This window comes from Scyliorhinus torazame, chromosome 17 (assembly GCF_047496885.1).
Source record: "Scyliorhinus torazame isolate Kashiwa2021f chromosome 17, sScyTor2.1, whole genome shotgun sequence".
NCBI classification, from domain to species: Eukaryota; Metazoa; Chordata; class Chondrichthyes; order Carcharhiniformes; family Scyliorhinidae; genus Scyliorhinus; species Scyliorhinus torazame.
This window is the reverse complement of record NC_092723.1, coordinates 184,377,203-184,395,595: the sequence shown is the minus strand read 5'-3', so window position 1 is coordinate 184,395,595 and position 18,393 is coordinate 184,377,203. Positions and strand designations below refer to the sequence as shown.

At 46.6% G+C, this 18,393-nt stretch overlaps 1 protein-coding gene across 3 annotated transcripts in view; it reads left to right on the top strand.

Moving 5' to 3' along the window:
* The window catches only part of snx29 (sorting nexin 29), a 621,367-nt gene that overhangs the window by 28,802 nt on the left and 574,172 nt on the right, over window positions 1-18,393 (top strand). For all 3 annotated transcript variants that reach the window (XM_072481809.1, XM_072481808.1, XM_072481810.1), the window contains 2 exons: window positions 4,253-4,305; window positions 5,206-5,330. In XM_072481809.1, coding sequence (XP_072337910.1) covers window positions 4,253-4,305; window positions 5,206-5,330 — 178 coding nt within the window. The remainder of the gene's footprint in view (window positions 1-4,252; window positions 4,306-5,205; window positions 5,331-18,393) is intronic.

The window sequence follows — 18,393 nt, the reverse complement described above, 5'->3', positions numbered from 1 at the left end:
AACCTCATAACTTAACCACACCAAATGCCACTTCAAATGTGCTCCAGTAATAACCCATTAAATATCCTCTACTCGCATAGAGTTTAACAGCAATTGGCATGTAATTAATATTCAGTTATGATAGAGAAGCAGGGGGGTTTGGCGAGAGTGAAAATATTGAAGGTATTGTTCAGTTTCTTCCAGTCTGCCACTATTTTTATGTCCTGTAATGCATGCAGGAAACTCAAGAACCCGGTCAGAAGGAGCTGAAACAGAAAATATTTCTCAGTTGTCCATCTGTACAGCAATTATCTTGACTAAAAGTACTGTTGTAATGTAGAATGGAGGTACAAGCTGGATTTTTTACAAAGACAATGACAACCCTTTTGTACACTGTTTCCTTAATCCTAGTCCATTTTCCGACACTTCATTCTTGGTTGTATGGAAAAATAAATGGATTATTTTATTGTTAACATAAGAACTAGGAACAGGAGTAGGCCATCTGGCCCCTCGAGCCTGCTCCGCCATTCAGTGAGATCATGGCTGATCTTTGTGGACTCAGCTCCACTCTCCGGCCCGCACACCATATCCCCGAATCCCTTTATTCTTTAGAAAGGTATCTATCTTTTTCTTAAAAACGTTTAAAGAAGGAGCCTCAACTGCTTCACTGGGCAAGGAATTCCAGAGATTCACAACCCTTTGGGTGAAGAAGTTCCTCCTAAACTCGGTCCTAAATCTACTGCCCCTTATTTTGAGGCTATGCCCCCTAGTTCTGCTTTCCCCGACCAGTGGAAACAACCTGCCCGCATTGTTTGTGGGATGTGTGCGTCGCTGGCAAGGCCAACATTTATTGCCCATCCCTAACTGCCCTTGAGAAAGTGGTGGGAGCTAGTGAAAGGGGATTCCAGGATTTTGATCCTGTGACAGTGAAGGAATACTGATAAATTTCCAAGTCAGGATAGAGTGTGACTTGGAGGGGAACGTACAGGTGGTGATGTTCCATGCATCTACTGTCCTTGTCCTGCTAGGTGGCAGAGGCTGTGGGTTTGGAAGGTACTAGTGAAGGATTTGCTGCACCTTGTGTATGGTATACTCTGTTGCCACTGTGCATCGGTGGTGGAGGGCATGAGCATTTACAGTGCTGATCAAGCGGGCTGCTTTGTCCTGGATATTATCAAGCTTTTTGATTGTTGTTGGAGTCACACTCATCCAAGAAAGACAGTATTCTGTCACACTCCTGACTTGCGCCTTGTAGATGCCGGACAAACTTTGGGGAGTCAAGAGGTGAGTTACTTGCCTTGGAATTCCCAGCCTCTGATCTGCCCTTGTTGACACAATATTTATATGGCCGACCTAGTTCAGTTTCTGGTCAGTGGTGACTTAGGATGTCGATGGTGGGAAATTGAGTGATGGTAATGTGTTGAATGTCGAGGGGAGATAGATTCTCTCTTGTTGGAGATGGTCATTACCTTGCACTTGTGTAGTTTCAAATGCCTGAATGTTGTCCTGGTCCTGCACATGGACACAGACTGCTTCAGTATCTGAGGAATTGGTACTGAACATTGTGCAATCACAGATAATATCCCCACTTCTGGTGGAAAGCAGATCATTGGTGAAGCAGCTGAAGGTGTTTGAGCCTAGGACACTACCCTGAGGAACTCTCCTCTCCATCAATCACAATCTTTTTTCTTTGTGGTATACATGACTCCAGCCAGTGGGGAGTTTCCCTTCAGTTTTGACAGGGCTCCTTGATGCAACATTTTGTCAAATGCTGTCTTGAAGTCACATACAGTCACTCTCACACCCTCTTTCGGATGGAGCTCTTTTATCCATGTTTGGCTGAAGGCTGTAATGAGATTAGGAGACAAGTGGCCCTGCAGAACCCAGACTGAGCATCAGTAAGCAGTTTATTACTGTGTTAAGTGCTGCATAATAGACCTGCTGATGACACCGTCCAGCGCTTTGGGGATGATCACGAGGAGACTGCTGGTGGCAAGAATCTGCTGGTTAGAATTTGTCCTGCTTTTCATGGATAGAACACACCAACATCTCTCAGTTTTTGGAGTTCTTTCTCTTCTAATCACCTTTGCTTTTCCTCCCATTTTCAGTATTTAAAAAATAAAATTGAAGTACTGCATTTCCTTTTTTGTCAGAAAATATTTTATTGAGGCATTTGTAATTTTAACAATTTTAAACATCACATTTCAACAAGAACAAAAACACAACAATATAACCAACAACCCCCCCCCGCCCCCCCACCCCAGTAACAAACCCTAGCCAACATGGCTTACACAGACAGTGCCTGTTGTGGAAATTATAATAAAGACAAATTCTTTGAGCTTCGATTTAAGGAAATTTATTTTGTCTGGCTACATAGCCATTCCACAGTACTGTGAGATTAGACCGAAGAAAGCATATCTTTATAGTCTGAAACAACAGCTCCAGAAGCAAGATGTGCAGCCCCCCTCCACCCCCCCCCCCCCCCCCCCACCCCGCTGACAGCTTAATTTTTCTCGAAGAAGCCGATGAACGGCTGCCACTTCCGAACAAACCCCTGCAACAAACCCCTCAAGGCAAATTTAATTTTCTCGTGTCTGAGAAACACCGCCATGTCGCTAACCCATGCCCCCGACTTCGGCAGCTCCGAGTCCCTCCATCCTAATAGGATCCTTCTCCGGGCCACCAGGGAGGCAAAGGCCAGGACATCGTCCTCTCTCAGCCCCTGGGCACACACCAAAGATCGCCAACCCTGGACTCGGCACAAGCCTCACCTTTAATACTTCTGACATGACGTCAGCAAACCCCTGCCAGAAACCCCTCAATCTCGGACATGCCCAAAACATATGGACATGGTTCGCAGGACCCCCCGCACAGCACCCACACCTATCCTCTACCCCTCAAAGAACCTGCTCATCTGGGCCACAGTCATCAAGCACTGCATTTCCATAGAATCCACAGAATCCCTACAGTGCAGAGGGAGGCCATTCGGCCCATTGAGTCTGCACCGACCCTCTGAAAGAGCATCCTATATAGGGCTACTCTTCTGCAGCCCCGTAACCCCATCTAACCTGCACATCTTTGGACCGTGGGAAAAAACAGGAGAACCTGGAGGAAACCCAAGCAGACATGGGGAGAATGTGCGAACTCCACACAGATAGTCACTCAAGGTCGGAATTGAACCAGGGTCCTGGAGCTGTGAGGCAGCAGTGCTAACCTCTGTCGCCACTCCTTTGTTCTTCCCCAGAGTTTTCCCTCGTTGTTCCAGTGCTGCTGTTCTGCCTTTTTTTCTTTGATCTACAGTTTCCTAGGTTGATTTGTACTGTTTGGAACAGCTCATCACAAAAATATGACCACAGTGATTATTGCCTTGCCCAGTATGTTACCATTCTCAATTATTGTAAACCTTAATTTTGATGGGTTTAATGTTAATTCTGCCAAAATTGTACTTTGCATTTTCTCACTTGGTCTTCCAGCCAGTTTGCTTTGCACGATTATTTAGAACATAGTTTAAATAGTGAGGCATTTGAGAGGGCCCTCTTATTTCAGCCAAATTCACTTTGGAATTGTTGCTAAACCAACTGACCTTTTGTCATGGCAAAAATTATTGTCATTGTTTATTGATGCGTTGCTTCAACCTCCAAACAATTCCTTCTGCCACATCACTCCCTCACTGTTGTTTCTGATGAGACTACAGAAAATTCAGGTTCCAAACCTTGTAGAACATGGCTGGTGGCTCTTCAAATGTGATTGCAAACTTTGAGAACAGTAAGATCACACTTTTCCGTTTTTGTAGTTTGTAACGTACCTACATCAAGAGATGTTTTTTTCTTTCCTCCGTGGCTTTGTTTTCTTTCTTTTGCTGGCATATTTAAATGTTGGAACTTCAAATATACTGCCTCAATTTATTGTGGGGAAATTTGGTAGAAAGACCACAAGTTGAAATCAATAAATGTAATTAAATGGAGAGTCTTACAGTCTGTTGCTTTTTCGAGTGGGCTTTGACTAGAATATGCAGAGTTGCATGGTCATGTATTCATTGCATCAATAGGATGTGTTGCATAAAGCTGTCTTTGGTTAGTTTCAGGATATGATTTGCTGAATGTCATATTACCAAAGACAAACTTTCAGATATTGAAACAAACTGGATGACTACTAGTTTGTACCAATGTATTATTGGATTTTTGAGACTTTAATGTCACCTGTCTTGATTCTATGCAACATTTCCGTTTCTCTGTATTTATCATTGCTCATCCCCTTCCCTTTTCGAATATAGTGCCAAATTCGCTTTGGAGGAAGAAAAGAAATTGCTTCAGACACTGACAGTCGGTAAGAAAGATTTGTTCCTGACTTGGTGAATTATTTATCTATTGCTTTGTGTAATATAGTTTTCATTTTTGTTTTCATTTCAGATTTTCGGAATTTTGTTTATTGTTTTTAATCTTAGTTAAAAAATCTATTTTCCGATGTATAGGGTACTTTTTCAAATTATTGTTAATTTGTTTGTAACTTAATAAATACATTTCAAATTGCTCCTTCCCCAACCTAGTCTTGGCTCAATGGTAATAATAATACTCTCTATTATTATTGTCGCAAGTAGAATACATTAACACTGCAATGAAATTACTGTGAAAAGCCCCTAGTCGCCACACTCCGCTGCCTGTTCGGGTACACAGAGGGAGAATTCCGAATGTCCAAATTACCTAACAGCATGTCTTTCGGGATTTTTGGGAGGAAACCAGAGTACCTGGAGGAAACCCACGCAGACACGGGGAGAACGTGCAGACTCCGCACAGACAGTGACCCAGGCCAAGAATCGAACCTGGGATGCTGGTACTGTGAAGCAACAGTGCTAACCACTGCATTACCATGCCACCCATATGTACTGTTTTTTCCTGCACGACAAGAGTGTCTGTGCTTCAACAGCCTTCATTGTTGAAAAGTGCTTTGGTACAACCTTAAGTTGTAAAGGGCACAATATAAATTCAAATTCTTTCTTTCTTAGTTGTACTAATGTTAATATGACCATATTTATAATTAATTTAATGAGTTCACTTCGAGTGGGCTAATTTTTGTGGCCACATGAAGGTCTGTGTATGGAGTGTTTTGGGGGGGGGGGTGCAACTCAAGTTTCAACTGATGTCAGGTATCCTTATGAAGGTGGAACATTTAAAAGCATTGCTTGCAAACAAAGTATTTTATCATGCATTTCACTTGTTCTGTTAACAGGGTGATTTGCCTGTGTGCTCAGTTTGAGACTGTGTTACAACATGGCTTAAGGAGAAGCAGAGGATTAGCACTCACAGCAGCTGCTATCAAGCAGGCAGCAGGATTCGCCAATAAAACTGAGACAGGTAATCACTGAATAAAAATCTATCAACAAGTTTTCTTTTACATGACTAAACTGAACATTTTTCGATATTGAATTGCTGCTGTCATTTTGGACTAATTAAACTTTAGAATATAATGTTTTTTGTTAGAAATTCTGAATTTTCTTCTGAATATTTGACAAATCATTTTGTATTCTAAGCAACAGTTTGGTTTGTCAGAATAGCACAATTGCTTCACAGCTCCAGGGTCCCAGGTTCGATTCCGGCTTGGGTCACTGTCTGTGCGGAGTCTGCCCATCCTCCCCGTGTGTGCGTGGGTTTCCTCCGGGTGCTCCGGTTTCCTCCCACAGCCCAAAGATGTGCAGGTTAGGTGGAATGGCCATGATAAATTGCCCTGAGTGTCCAAAATTGCCCTTAGTGTTGGGATGGTTACTGGGTTATGGGGATAGGGTGGAGGTGTTTACCTTGGGTAAGGTGCTCTTTCCAAGAGCCGGTGCAGACGTGATGGGTCGAATGGCCTCCTTCTGCACTGTAAATTCTATGATAATCTATGATAATTAGATTTGTTCAAGTGATGCAACCCATCTGGTCCTGGGTCCTTACCAACTCGAAATTCTAAGGCAAAAAATTGCAGTAAAGGAAAATAACCCTGCCTGAGATTTTTTTAAATCGTAGAACATAGTATTGTTTTCATTTGGATTGACATATTTCAAATGGGAAAATACAATTTCAAAGAAATAAGTAGTTTTGCTGTTCCTTTCTGATTATAAGATGTGTTTTACAGCTGTATTGGAAGAAGTGATGAATATTTCCTGTTGGTACTACAATGGACCGTTAGCTGATACCCCTTTGTTCGTAGGCAATCCCTCGGGATCGAAGCTGACTTGTTTCCACTTCAGTGTGATGGGTTCTGAGATGACTGCTAAGTCCGATGCGCAATGTGCAGACTCTTGACACATGTTGGGCAGATGGTACTTGCAGCATTTGGGTAGATGGGCTGCTGGAGGCTTGTGCACTTCCTCCGGTGCCTTGACTTTGTCCCTGCATGCTCCCGGTGTACTTTGTGCCCTGCTGAACGAAACATCACATTTTGGTCAGTCAGGGAGTTCCAAGACTTGGGGCGCTATTCTCTCCCCCCCCACGCCTGGTGGGAGAATCACCGGGGCGCCGCGCGAATCGCGCCACGCTGCCCGACCCCCGCACGCGATTCTCCCACCCCCCGGAAACCAGCTGGACGCGATTCGCACCGGGCCGCTTGGAGAACCGGCGAGCGGCGATTCTCCGGCCCAGATGGGCCGAGCGGCTGCTACAACACGACTGGTTCCCGCCGCCGCCGTCCACCCCTGGTCGCTGCCGGCAGGAACACTGCGGGAACGCTGGGGGGGCGGCCTGTGGGGGAGGGAGGGGGGCTCCTTCACCGGGGTGGCCTCCGATGGGGTCTGGCCCGCGATCGGGGCCCATCGATCGGTGGGCTGGCCTCGCCCCCCCCTGGGCCTACCTCCTTCCGCGCGGCCCCAGAACACCGGCGCCATGTTGGTGAGGGGCCGGCATGCGTAAGACGTTCCCTGCGCATGCGCAGGATGGCACGGCCCAACTGCGCATGCGCAGGATTGGGCTGCCCCAACTGCGCATGTGCGGGTTGGCGCGGTGCTCATTTGAGGACGCTGGAGCAGCGTGAACCGCTCCAGCGCCATGCTGGGCCCCATGGGGGCCAGAATAGGTCGTGCTCGGGCCCTGTTCGCGCCGTTGTGAAACGCGACGACGTTCACGACGGCACGAACACTTGGCCTCCATACCGGAGAATCGCCCCCTTGGTGTTTTAAAAAAAACTTTTACAGGGATGCTTTAAGAACACCCAAATGCTTTCCCACTGTCTTCCTAGGAGTCTCCTGCTGCAACTGTGCTCTTAGGTGTCTGGTGTCGGGCATATTGAGTTTTTTGAGGGGGTGACCAAGAAGGTAGATGAGGGCAGTGCCGTAGAAGTTGTCTACATGGACTTTAGCAAAGCCTTTGACAAGGTACCTCATGGTAGGTTGTTGCAGAAGGTTAAAGCTCACGGGATCCAGGGTGAGGTTGCCAATTGGATTCAAAATTGGCTGGACGACAGAAGGCACAGGGTGGTTGTAGAGGGTTGTTTTTCAAACTGGAGGCCTGTGACCAGTGATGTGCCTCAGGGATCGGTGCTGGGTCCACTGTTATTTGTGATTTATATTAATGATTTGGATGAGAATTTAGGAGGCATGGTTAGTAAGTTTGCAGATGACACCAAGATTGGTGGCACAGTGGATAGTGAAGAAGGTTATCTAGGATTGCAACGGGATCTTGATCAATTAGGCCAGTGGGCCGACGAATGGCAGATGGAGTTTAATTTAGATAAATGTGATCGAATCAGGCCAGGACCTACTCAGTTAATGGTATGGCGTTGGGGAGAGTTATAGAACAAAGAGATCTAGGAGTACAGGTTCATAGCTCCTTGAAGGTGGAGTCGCAGGTGGACAGGGTGGTGAAGAAGGCATTCGGCATGCTTGGTTTCATTGGTCAGAACATTGAATACAGGAGTTGGGACGTCTTGTTGAAGTTGTGCAAGACATTGGTACGGCCACACTTGGAATACTGTGTGCAGTTCTGGTCACCCTATTATAGAAAGGATATTATTAAACTAGAAAGAGTGCAGAAAGGATTTACTAGAATGTTACCGGGACTTGATGGTTTGAGTTATAAGGAGAGGCTGGATAGACTGGGACTTTTTTCCCTGGAGCATAGGAGGCTTAGGGGTGATCTTATAGAGGTCTATAAAATAATGAGGGGCATAGATAAGGTAGATAGTCAACATCTTTTCCCAAAGGTAGGGGAGTCTAAAACTAGAGGGCATAGGTTTAAGGTGAGAGGGGAGAGATTCAGAAGGGCCCAGAGGGGCAATTTCTTCACTCAGAGGGTAGTGAGTGTCTGGAATGTGCTGCCAGAGGTAGTAGTAGAGGCGGGTACAATTGTGTCTTTTAAAAAGCATTTAGATAGTTACATGGGTAAGATGGGTATAGAGGGTTATGGGCCAAGTGCGGGCAACTGGGACTAGCTTAATGGTAAAAACTGGGCGGCATGGACTGGTTGGGCCGAAGGGCCTGTTTCCATGCTGTAAACTTCTATGATTCTATGATATGAACGACACGCCCTGCTCAGCAGGACGGGTTCTGAGTGATTGCTAGCTGAAATGCTAGTTGAAAGAAAGGATACTATTTTGTGGTTTGCAAGGTACCGTTTCTGTATAACAGAAATAAGATGTAAGCAACGGTTTTGTGGTGAGGCATGTGTATCAAGCATATATGAGTAGGAAATGAGGTAAAGAATGAAAATGTTTAATAAAATAGGTGCTTGTAAGATTTCATACATTATAGGACTGTCTCTGGTGCTGTGTTGCACAATTGCCTAAGCTCTTCACGTGAACTTCTTCAGCATGCTTTAATTCTACCTTACTGTAGACTACAAGTAAACAAAATACTAATGTATCACCATTTTATTTTAATTTCCCATTTAAAAACATTTTAGGCAGGTTTTTTTGTACTTGGATCATTTTAACTTTTGTCCCAGGCATCATATTAGAGGGAGAGATGCTGTTTTTCTTCTTCTTTCTTGGGCTAGTTTGGTTTCAGTGATATAGGGTTGGATGTTTGCTCCTGAGGCAGACAGCTCGAGTCTGAAATTTCCTCGGGTTGAGAGGGTGGAGGGAAAAAAATACGCTGAATGGTACAGCTTTTGCCCTGAGGGTGTGTGTATGCAGGATGAAGTCAGACCTGCCATCCTTGGCAGCAAATGAGAGGTGGTCAAAGGGGGTACCGGATGCTGAGGAGGGCTGTTTAAAAGACTCACCTCGATATTCTGCACTTTGTGCCAATGTTTTGTTAAATATTAGGCCCTTTAGCCGTTACCCATTCACATCCACACCCAGTCCCCATGTCCACACATGCCAACTTATGCCAAATCACCCCATGGCCTGTTATCAGGGCTATACCAAGCTAATGCCAACTTATGCCAAGATGTGGAGATGCTGGCGTTGGACTGGGTTGAGGACAGTAAGAAGTCTGACAACATCAGGTTAAAGTCCAACAGGTTTGTTTCAAACGCTAGCTTTTGGGGCACTGCTCCTTCCTCGGGTGAGGAAGGAGCAGTGCTCCGAAAGCTAGTGTTTGAAACAAACCTGTTGGACTTTAACCTGATGTTGTAAGACTTCTTACTGAACTTATGCAACTCACCCAGTACTCACCGTAGGCAGAACACAGGAGTCATGTTGAGATGAAATAAAATAAAAATCTAAATATCAATTATCATTTTCACTATGATAAATAAATAAATGATCCCATTCATGTAATCCCATTCAAAGCATTTAACTCCCTCCAACTACTGAATCCCTAATAAAAAGAAACATTTGTAAACATAACTCCACATCAAAAACAGCTAAATCTTTAATAACCTCTTTGAGCTGCCAATCACACAGTGAACCTACAGCCCCCTAGTGTGATAATGATTGGTTGTGGAAAGCAGCTGAGCATTGATAATTCTACAGTGATAGCACTTCGGGTCATGTCAGGAAACAGCTATTGAACTTGCTAGAACAGATTTTTCTTTCAACTCAGTGATAGGTGGCTTTTAAAAATGGCTAACCATTTAAATAACTTGACACTGTGACAGTTCTACAGACCTTGGGCGGGATTCTCCGACCCCCCGCCGGGTGGGAGAATCGCCGAAGGGTGGCGTGAACCCTACCCCGCCGCTCTGATGCCGACTGCCGAATTCTCCAGTGCCGGTTTTCGGGCGAGTGCAGGGATTCACGCCGCGCCGGTCTGGGGCCGTTGGCAGCGGCCCCCCCTGGCAATTCTCCGGGCCCCGATGGGCCGAGCGGCCGCCCGTGTTCGGCCAGTCCTGCCGGCGTGAAATGGACATGGTCCATCATGGCGGGTCCAGGCTTGGAGGGCGGTTAGCGGGTTTCTCGGGGGCCACGGGGGGATCCGGCCCCTGGGGAGGCCCCCAAGGTGGCCTGGCCCGCGATCGGGGCCCACCAATCTGTGGGTGGGCCTGTGCCATGGGAGCACTCTTTCCCTCATCGCCGGCCTCTGTAAGGCTCCGCGATGGCCGGCGCAAAGAAGAAACTCCCTGCGCAGGAAACATGCCGGCAGTTCTGTGCATGCGCCAGAACGCGCTGGCAGTCCTGCGCATGCGCCAACTCACGCCGGCCGGCGGCGGCCCTTCGCCGCAGGTTGGCGTGGCGCCAACCCCTCCAGCGCCGGCCTAGCCCCTGGAAGTACAGAGGATTCCGCAACTTCCGGGTGACCCGACGCCGGGGTGGTTCACGCTGCTCTTGGTGCCGGTGCACCCACCCCGCCAATTGCGGGAGAATCCCACCCCAGATCTGCTCTTCAGGAGCATTTATGACTGTTCTATGAATTTGTAACTCTCAAATGTGGTACAGTACTCCTCTTCCAACTTATGGTGGCGGCATGTAGGTGGAGGCCGCACAATAGGTGGCTCCTGCTAGAGTCTCTGGTTTTTGGACTTTTATGTCCAGTTTCAGTGGTAACTTGTGGATGAGTTGGTATGGAAAGTCATAAGGAAGATGAGGAATGTCAAAGCCCCAGACGAAAGATGCTGGAAAGAAGGAGGTAGGTGAAAGCCAGCCGGCGAGTGAGGCAGAGAGTTCTGCAGGAAAAAAGATGGCGGAGCTGTGTCGTCGGGTGAGGCCGCTCCCCTCATGGTGGAAACTCTGACCGAGGTGTTGTCGGTGGAGTGGGAGAGGCTGTTTGCCAAGCATATGGAGGTGCTTCGGAGGGAGATGATAGCTTCAATGAAAGAGTGGGCGGAGGAGATGATTGCTCCAGTCAAGACGGCAGTGATTAAGAGGTGCGGGAGCAAGGAGCGAAGTTGAAGGGGGTGGAGGAATCATTGTCACAACACAGCGACCAGTTCACCTCGATGGGTGAGGAGCTGCAGAGAGTAGTGGAGATCAACAAAGGGTTCAGAGCCAAGGTGGAGGCTCTGGAGGCAAAACCTGAGAATTGTGGGCCTGCCTGAGGGGGTGGAGGGCCCAAGGCTGACCAAACACTTTGCGAAGATGTTTGCGGAATTGATGGGGGCGGGGGAAGATCCCTCCGCTACGAGTTGGACAGGGCACGTTGGTCACTCAGGCTGAAGCTTAAAGCGAATGAGCTACCAAGGGTGGTTATAGTCTGCTTCCACAGCTGCCACGTGAAGGAGAGGTTTTGAGCTGGGCGAAGCAGAGACGAACTGTGAAGTGGAAAGGCGTTGGTATCTGAATATACCAAGACATGATGGTGGAGCTGGTGAGAAGGTGGACGGCCTTTGGACGGGTGAAGGTGGCATTGTATGGCAACGGAGTGAGATTTGGAGTGGTTTAACCTGTGAAGCTGAGAGTGACTCACAATTTGAGGGATTTTTACTTTCAGACAGTGGTGACAGCGCAGGCGTTCGTTAAGGCTGAAGGACTGGGACTGAGATGAGTTTGGGGATTTGGATTTGGTTGGTCGGGATGGGGTTTGTGTTTTTCTTATCAAGGGTTTTCTATTTCATGGTGGGGTTTTGTTTTCTGCCTCTTAAATGGTTGGGGGGTGGGGGGGCGGTTTGTTTACATTTGCCGTGGGTTTTGTTTTTCCTTTTTCCTTTTGGGTGCGGTTCTGCATTGTTTCTTGGTTTAAGGGAGGTGGGTTTTGGGTATGTGGGGCCTGGTTACTGAGGAGGGGCTCTGGCAAGGGTCATCGCCCTAGCAAAGGAAGGCTGGCTAGCGAACGGGAGTGAGCTGGGGTGGGGCTATGGTCATTGGGGCGTGGTTGAGCAGGTTTCGATGGACCTGGGAGGTGTGAATGGTAGAGGGAGGGGATCGATACTGGGTGAGGTGTTTGGAAAGGGAAGTGGATGGGGGGATGCTGGGAAGGGGGAAGGGGTTCGACGCAACCAAAGCATGGGCAGGGCCCCGGGAGAATGGTGATGGCTGATAGGAGGGGCGGGGGGGGGAAGGAGCGGTGAGGGACCCCAGCCAGAATGATTATGTGGAACGTGGGGGGGGGGGGGGGGGGGCGGGGGGTACCGGTGAAGAGAGCAAAGGCGCACTTGAACAGTTTAAAAACCGATGTGATGATGCTGCAGGATAACCATTTGAGGATCAGGTGAGACTTAGAAAGGGGTGAGTGAGTCAAGTGTTTCATTCGGGGTTCGACAGTAGGGCTTGGGTGGCGGGGGGGGGGGGGGGGGGCTGTGATGATCTTGATGGGCAAAAGGGTGAGGTTTCAAATGTAGAAGACGGTGGCTGACCAGGGGGGGCAGGTACGTGTTAGTGACGGGTGTGTTGGAGTGGAGGTTGGTGGCGCTGTTAAGAGTATATGGCCCCAATTGGGACGATGCGGGGTTCGTGAAGAGAGTGTTGGGTGCCACCCCGGATCTGGATCCCATGAGCTGATACTAGGGGGGATTGGAACATAGTTGTGGTATCGAGGGTGGACAGATCCCATCCGCGCTCGCTGACCCAGTCGGGGGACGAAGGCATTGGCAGGGCTCATGAGGGAGATGGGGGAGTGGACCCGTGGTGATGTTTACACCCAAGGAACGAGAGTATTCGCTTTTCTCCCCGGTGTACAAGGTGTTTTTGAGGATTGACTTTTTTATGGTGGAAAAGGCGCTGCTGGCTGGCGTTAAGAGGTCGCAGTAATCAGTAATCGGCAATTGTGAACTTGGATCATGCTCCGCATTGGATGAATGTGGTTTTGGAGAAGAGGGCAGCCCAGAGGCCGGGGTGGAGAATGAATGTGGGGTCACTGGCAGAGCGGAGCTTCTGTGTCAAGATAGGGAAGGTGATTGAGGAGTATATGGGGTTTAATTGCATAGGGGAGGTCTCACAGTCAGGTGTCTCTGAAGGCAGTGGTGAGGGGGGAGGTGATCTTGTTTAAGGCTAAGGGGGATAATGAGGAGAGGGACGCAGGTTTCCAGGCTTTGACGCCACAATAACTGTTTGTTTGTCTCTCCTACCGATACTGTCATAGATAGTACAGCAAGGTCCCACAAGCAGCAGTGCAACACTGATGAGAATGATCTGTTTTTGTGATGTGAGCAATCCTTTGATTGACATTTTGATTTGGTGAAAAAAAAACATCGTTCTATCTTGATCCAGTAAATTATGAACTTTGAGTCAATGTTTAAAAATCACAAAAGTCTACAAATGGTGGGCCCCAGAGGATCACCCAATTTCTCTTGTGGATTGAAACACTCCTCCATCTCATGAGGGAACAAAAGGAACTTTCCAGATGAATGTTGACTCTGTGGGCGAGATTCTCTAGCCTCCTCCATGACTGGACCCGCTGCGCATGAGAATGTGGCCTAACAGCCAAAACTCCGTTCACTTTCAGCAGCACTGGAAAATCCCAGTTGTGATCGAGGACAGAAGGTTTCGGGCAGTGCGTTTTCCCGAAACTTCATTCAGAAGGTTAATTGAATGAGTCATTCGGAGACAAAGACGGCGCTTGTCACAAACACTCAAACTGTGAAAACCACCACCCAGGATATGTAATTTACCTAGCCACCCACTGTATTTGGAAAAGGACTTTGGACTTGTAACAGGTCACATGGTGAGACAGCCATGTTTGTTCTCTGCTTTAAAATAACAGCAAGAAGCTGTTTGCAGACAGATTCTACTGAAAGACATCAACCAGCTGCAAGACATTGAAGCAGCCAAGGTAACAAACAGCAATAACTTCAAAGTGGGAGATTCCTAACAAAGGGGATGACTTTCTTGAACCTGTGCTGACTTCAAGTTCACATGAGCACCAGCCTTTTGGAAATTTAGCCATAATAATAATCGCTTATTGTCACAAGTAGGCTTCACTGAAGTTACTGCATTGTTCTGTGGGCCAGCTGTTTAGCCCACTCTGCTAAACCAGCCCCAACCAGCCCCTAAGAAACCTCTCAGCTTACTGAGAATTCTTTGCTCACGACCTCCACTTTAATTGAAGCATTAGCGTTATCTAAGAAACTTCAGAGTTGCGACGAAAGGGACTGAGATTATCATAAATGGTAACGGCATTGTTCCTTTCCCTCGTCTGTATTTAATCTTTGTGTGAGTGATACTGTGAGTGAGCCAAGTGAGTGAGTTGTTGTGTTTTAAATCTCCAGGGCAAGTTTGTGCTAATAAATAACCTTCCTGATTTATAAATTTACAAAGCTTGCTGTTGGAATCATTAAAATTGGGGAAATGACACATGCGGGGAGGAAAGCACACACCACTTAAGTAAAACATACTGATCATGGACAGTAAAACGAAACACAGATTCTGTACGTGACAATTCTTTGAGTTTAGGTTGTTGGAAGACAACGTGGCTGAAGACAGTGCTCAGTGATTCTTAGTTGAAAATTATGTCATAATCAGTATGAACCAGCATTTCCAGGAAACTAGGTGGGTTAGTGTGGGTTGTGCATTCATGTGACTCTGAGATTACTGTCTCTACGATTACGCGAATGAAAGACTGACTCAAAGTTTGTGCACTGAGTTGAGAATGGACTTGTGCATCAGGCACACGCACACATGCAATGTGTGTACTTTGCAGAACCAAGAATCAGATGAACATAGGGTTTGCTCTGTGGACATTCTCGCAGAAGTGAGAATGTGTAGTTGGCTCACTGGGGTGTTCTGTACTCAATGTTGAAAGCTAAAATATAAAGTGAAAAGTTTAATAACAATCAAAATATGAACATAAATATTTTAGATCTGAAATACTATGTTGAATGTGTCCGTGATAAATACATTATTAGAATCAATAATTAGGCCCAAGAGTGAATTCCATAATTTATTTAACTTAATATGAAAAATCATGCCTGACAGAACTGAATTTTGTTCCACACATGCCTTGAGATGCATGAGAAGAATTTTTCTGAGATAACTTTCTCATGTAGTAAATGTAGGAAAACCTCTGAATAACATGGCGTCCTGTCAAAATGAGATTTTCTTGCATGTGCGTCACATTTTGTGATGTGAGACTGTGCAAAGTGTTACAATCTCGAGAGAGACTGGTAACTTTCAAAAATAAATTTGAACTTCCAGTTATTAGAAACATTGAAAATAGGCATGATGTGGAGATGCAAGCATTGGACTGGGGTGGACAGTATGAAAATGAAATGAATGAATGAAAATCGCTTATTGTGACAAGTAGGCTTCAAATGAAGTTACTGTGAAAAGCCCTTTGTCGCCACATTCCGGCGCCTGTTCGGGGAGGCTGGTAAGAAGTCTTACAACACCAGGTTAAAGTCCAACAGATTTATTTGGAATCACTAGTTTTCGGAGCGCAGCTCCTTCATCAGGCTGATGTGGTAGAGAATTCCACAGGTTCACCACCCTCTGAGTGAAGAAGTTTCTCTTCATCTCACTCCTAAATGGCCTACCCCTGTACATTGAGGCTCTGACCCCTTGTTCTAGGCTCCCCTGTCAGGGGAAACATCATCCCTGCAGCCAGTCGGTCCAACCCTATCAAAATGTTATATGTTTCAGTGTGATCCCCTCTCACCCTTCTAAACTCCAGTGAAGACAGCCCTAATCATCCCAAATCTGTCCTCAATCTCTCACTGTTGAGATAATATAATTGGTGGCTGCCTTGAATCACTGTGGTCCATGTGGTGCAGGTACATCCACAGTGCTGTTAAGAAGGAAGCTTTGCTGTAAACTGTCCATTTACTTCTAAGATGAAAGGGAGTTGGGGTCAACAGTAGCTAAATAGCATTTCTGCCTCAATCCTAGGTTGTGTGTTTCATGCTGCATGGGGAAGAGGGCAGAGAAAGCCAGTTTTCAATGCTTCCCTATAAATTGCTGAATATCACAGACAACATAAGTTCTTTGTGGTCAGCAGAGAGAAAGGTTGTTGACTTTACAAGCTATGACAGCCAGATGCGGGAGGGAGACAGTCTGTAGTCGAAGAGATACACCCAGTAGCCACCTAAAAGTTCCTGATTTATACTTGCATGGCCAAGAGGAAGGAGATTCATTCCGCGGAACAGGCCGATGGTAGATTTAAGGAACTGTCTGAAAACTGAGGAAAGCACCTGAATGTGGTCAAAGTCACTCTGTGAAATGTGGAAGCTGGGAGCAACTGCAGCCACGGGCAACTTGGAAATATAACATTAGCTGAATGAATGACACAACAAGATTTCACAGGGCGGCACAGCAGCACAGTGGTTAGCACAGTTGCTTCACAGCTCCAGGATTCCAGGTTTGATTCCCGGCTTCGATCACTGTCTGTGCGGAGTCTACACCTTTTTTGATCTCATACAATCAAACCACCCAGGTTTACTGTTCGGCAGACTGCAGAAAAGATCACAAAAGCCCCATCATGTACCCTAATTTCAAAGCTGCTGTCCCAAAATATAATCTTGTATATTTCATAATTGTAACAAAAGTTGGGATGACACATACATTTTCTGTCCCATATTTGGTATATGAAAGCAGTAAATTATTGTGCGGTCCGGTTTGCAAATGATTGAAAACAGCTTTATGATTGCATGTGCCCACATTCTCTCAAGCTTTGTTAATTTGTTACTGATTTATGGAGCTGAGAGTTTTGGCCCCACTGCTTCCTGGTTTTTCTGCATAAAGTTGTGCCTCAGAAGCCACAGCATGGAAATTCTTCAGTTCCTTATATTTTTCTGAAAATGTTGATGCACTACCCTGTGTTTGTTTCAAAGAACTTGTCCATTTAACACAAATTTAAGTGTAGGTGATTATTTGGAGTAATTAGGGATGAGTAACACACACTCACCTTACCAGCAAACCTCAAATCCCAAGAGAGAATTAAAGAAACAAATCAGCCCCATTATCTTGATGAGCACAAAAACAAATTTTGCACGTAGTTGTATTGCATTGCTGGGAACTGAGGCAGGTCCTCCACTGGTTGGAGTCATACCTAACGCAAAGGAGGATGGCTGTGGGTGTTGGAGGCCAGTCATCTCAGCCCCAGGACATCACTGCAGGAGTTCTTCAAGCTAGTGTCCTAGGCCCAACCATCTTCATCCGCTTCATCAGTGATGTTTCCTCCAAGAAAGGCACAAGTGGGTGATGCACGATCAATTGCACAGAGATGAGAGTTGAATACAGCTGAGGCTTTATTACTCTAAGATGTGTGGCCTCCGACAGCAGCTGGCGAAATGGCTGCTGTATAGGGAGCACACATATTTACACTCTGCCTACTGGGCGGAGCCAGCAGGCAGGGACTACCCCCGTACCTGTAGTACAGGGCCTTACCACACATCTCCTAATATATACAACAGTGGTGATTACCACAGTGGGGATGCTTGCTGATGATTGCACATTGTTCAGTACATTGGGCAGCACGGTAGCATTGTGGATAGCAGAATTGCTTCACAGCTCCAGGGTCCCAGGTTCGATTCCGGCTTGGGTCACTGTCTGTGTGGAGTCTGCATGTTCTCCGGGTGCTCCGGTTTCCTCCCACAGTCCAAAGATGTGCAGGTTAGGTGGATTGGCCATGATAAATTGCCCTTAGTGTCCAAAATTGCCCTTAGTGTTGGGTGGGGTTACTGGGTTATGGGGATAGGGTGGAGGTGTTGACCTTGGGTAGGGTGCTCTTTCCAAGAGCCGGTGCAGACTCGATGGGCCGAATGGCCTCCTTCTGCACTGTAAATTCTATGATATGATAATATTCACAATTTTTCAGACACTGAAGCAATTGTGCTCACATGCAGTGAGACCTGAACAACATTAGGTTTGGGCTGATGGGTGGCAGTTAACTTCTGTAGCAGACAATTGTCAGGCAATGACCATCTCAAACAAGAGAGAATCAACCAACTCCCCATGACATTCAAAGGCATTACCATTGCTGAATTGCTGCCATTAACAGGCTGATCGTTACCATTGACCAGAAGGCTAACTGGACCGGCGATATAAATGCTGCAAGAACAAGTCAGAGGTTGGAAATTCTGCAGCAGGTAGCTCACCTCTTAACTCCCCAAGCCTATCCATTACCTGCAAGGCACAAGTCAGCAGTGTGATGGAATATTCTCCACTTGCTTGTATGATTGCAGCATCAGAAACACA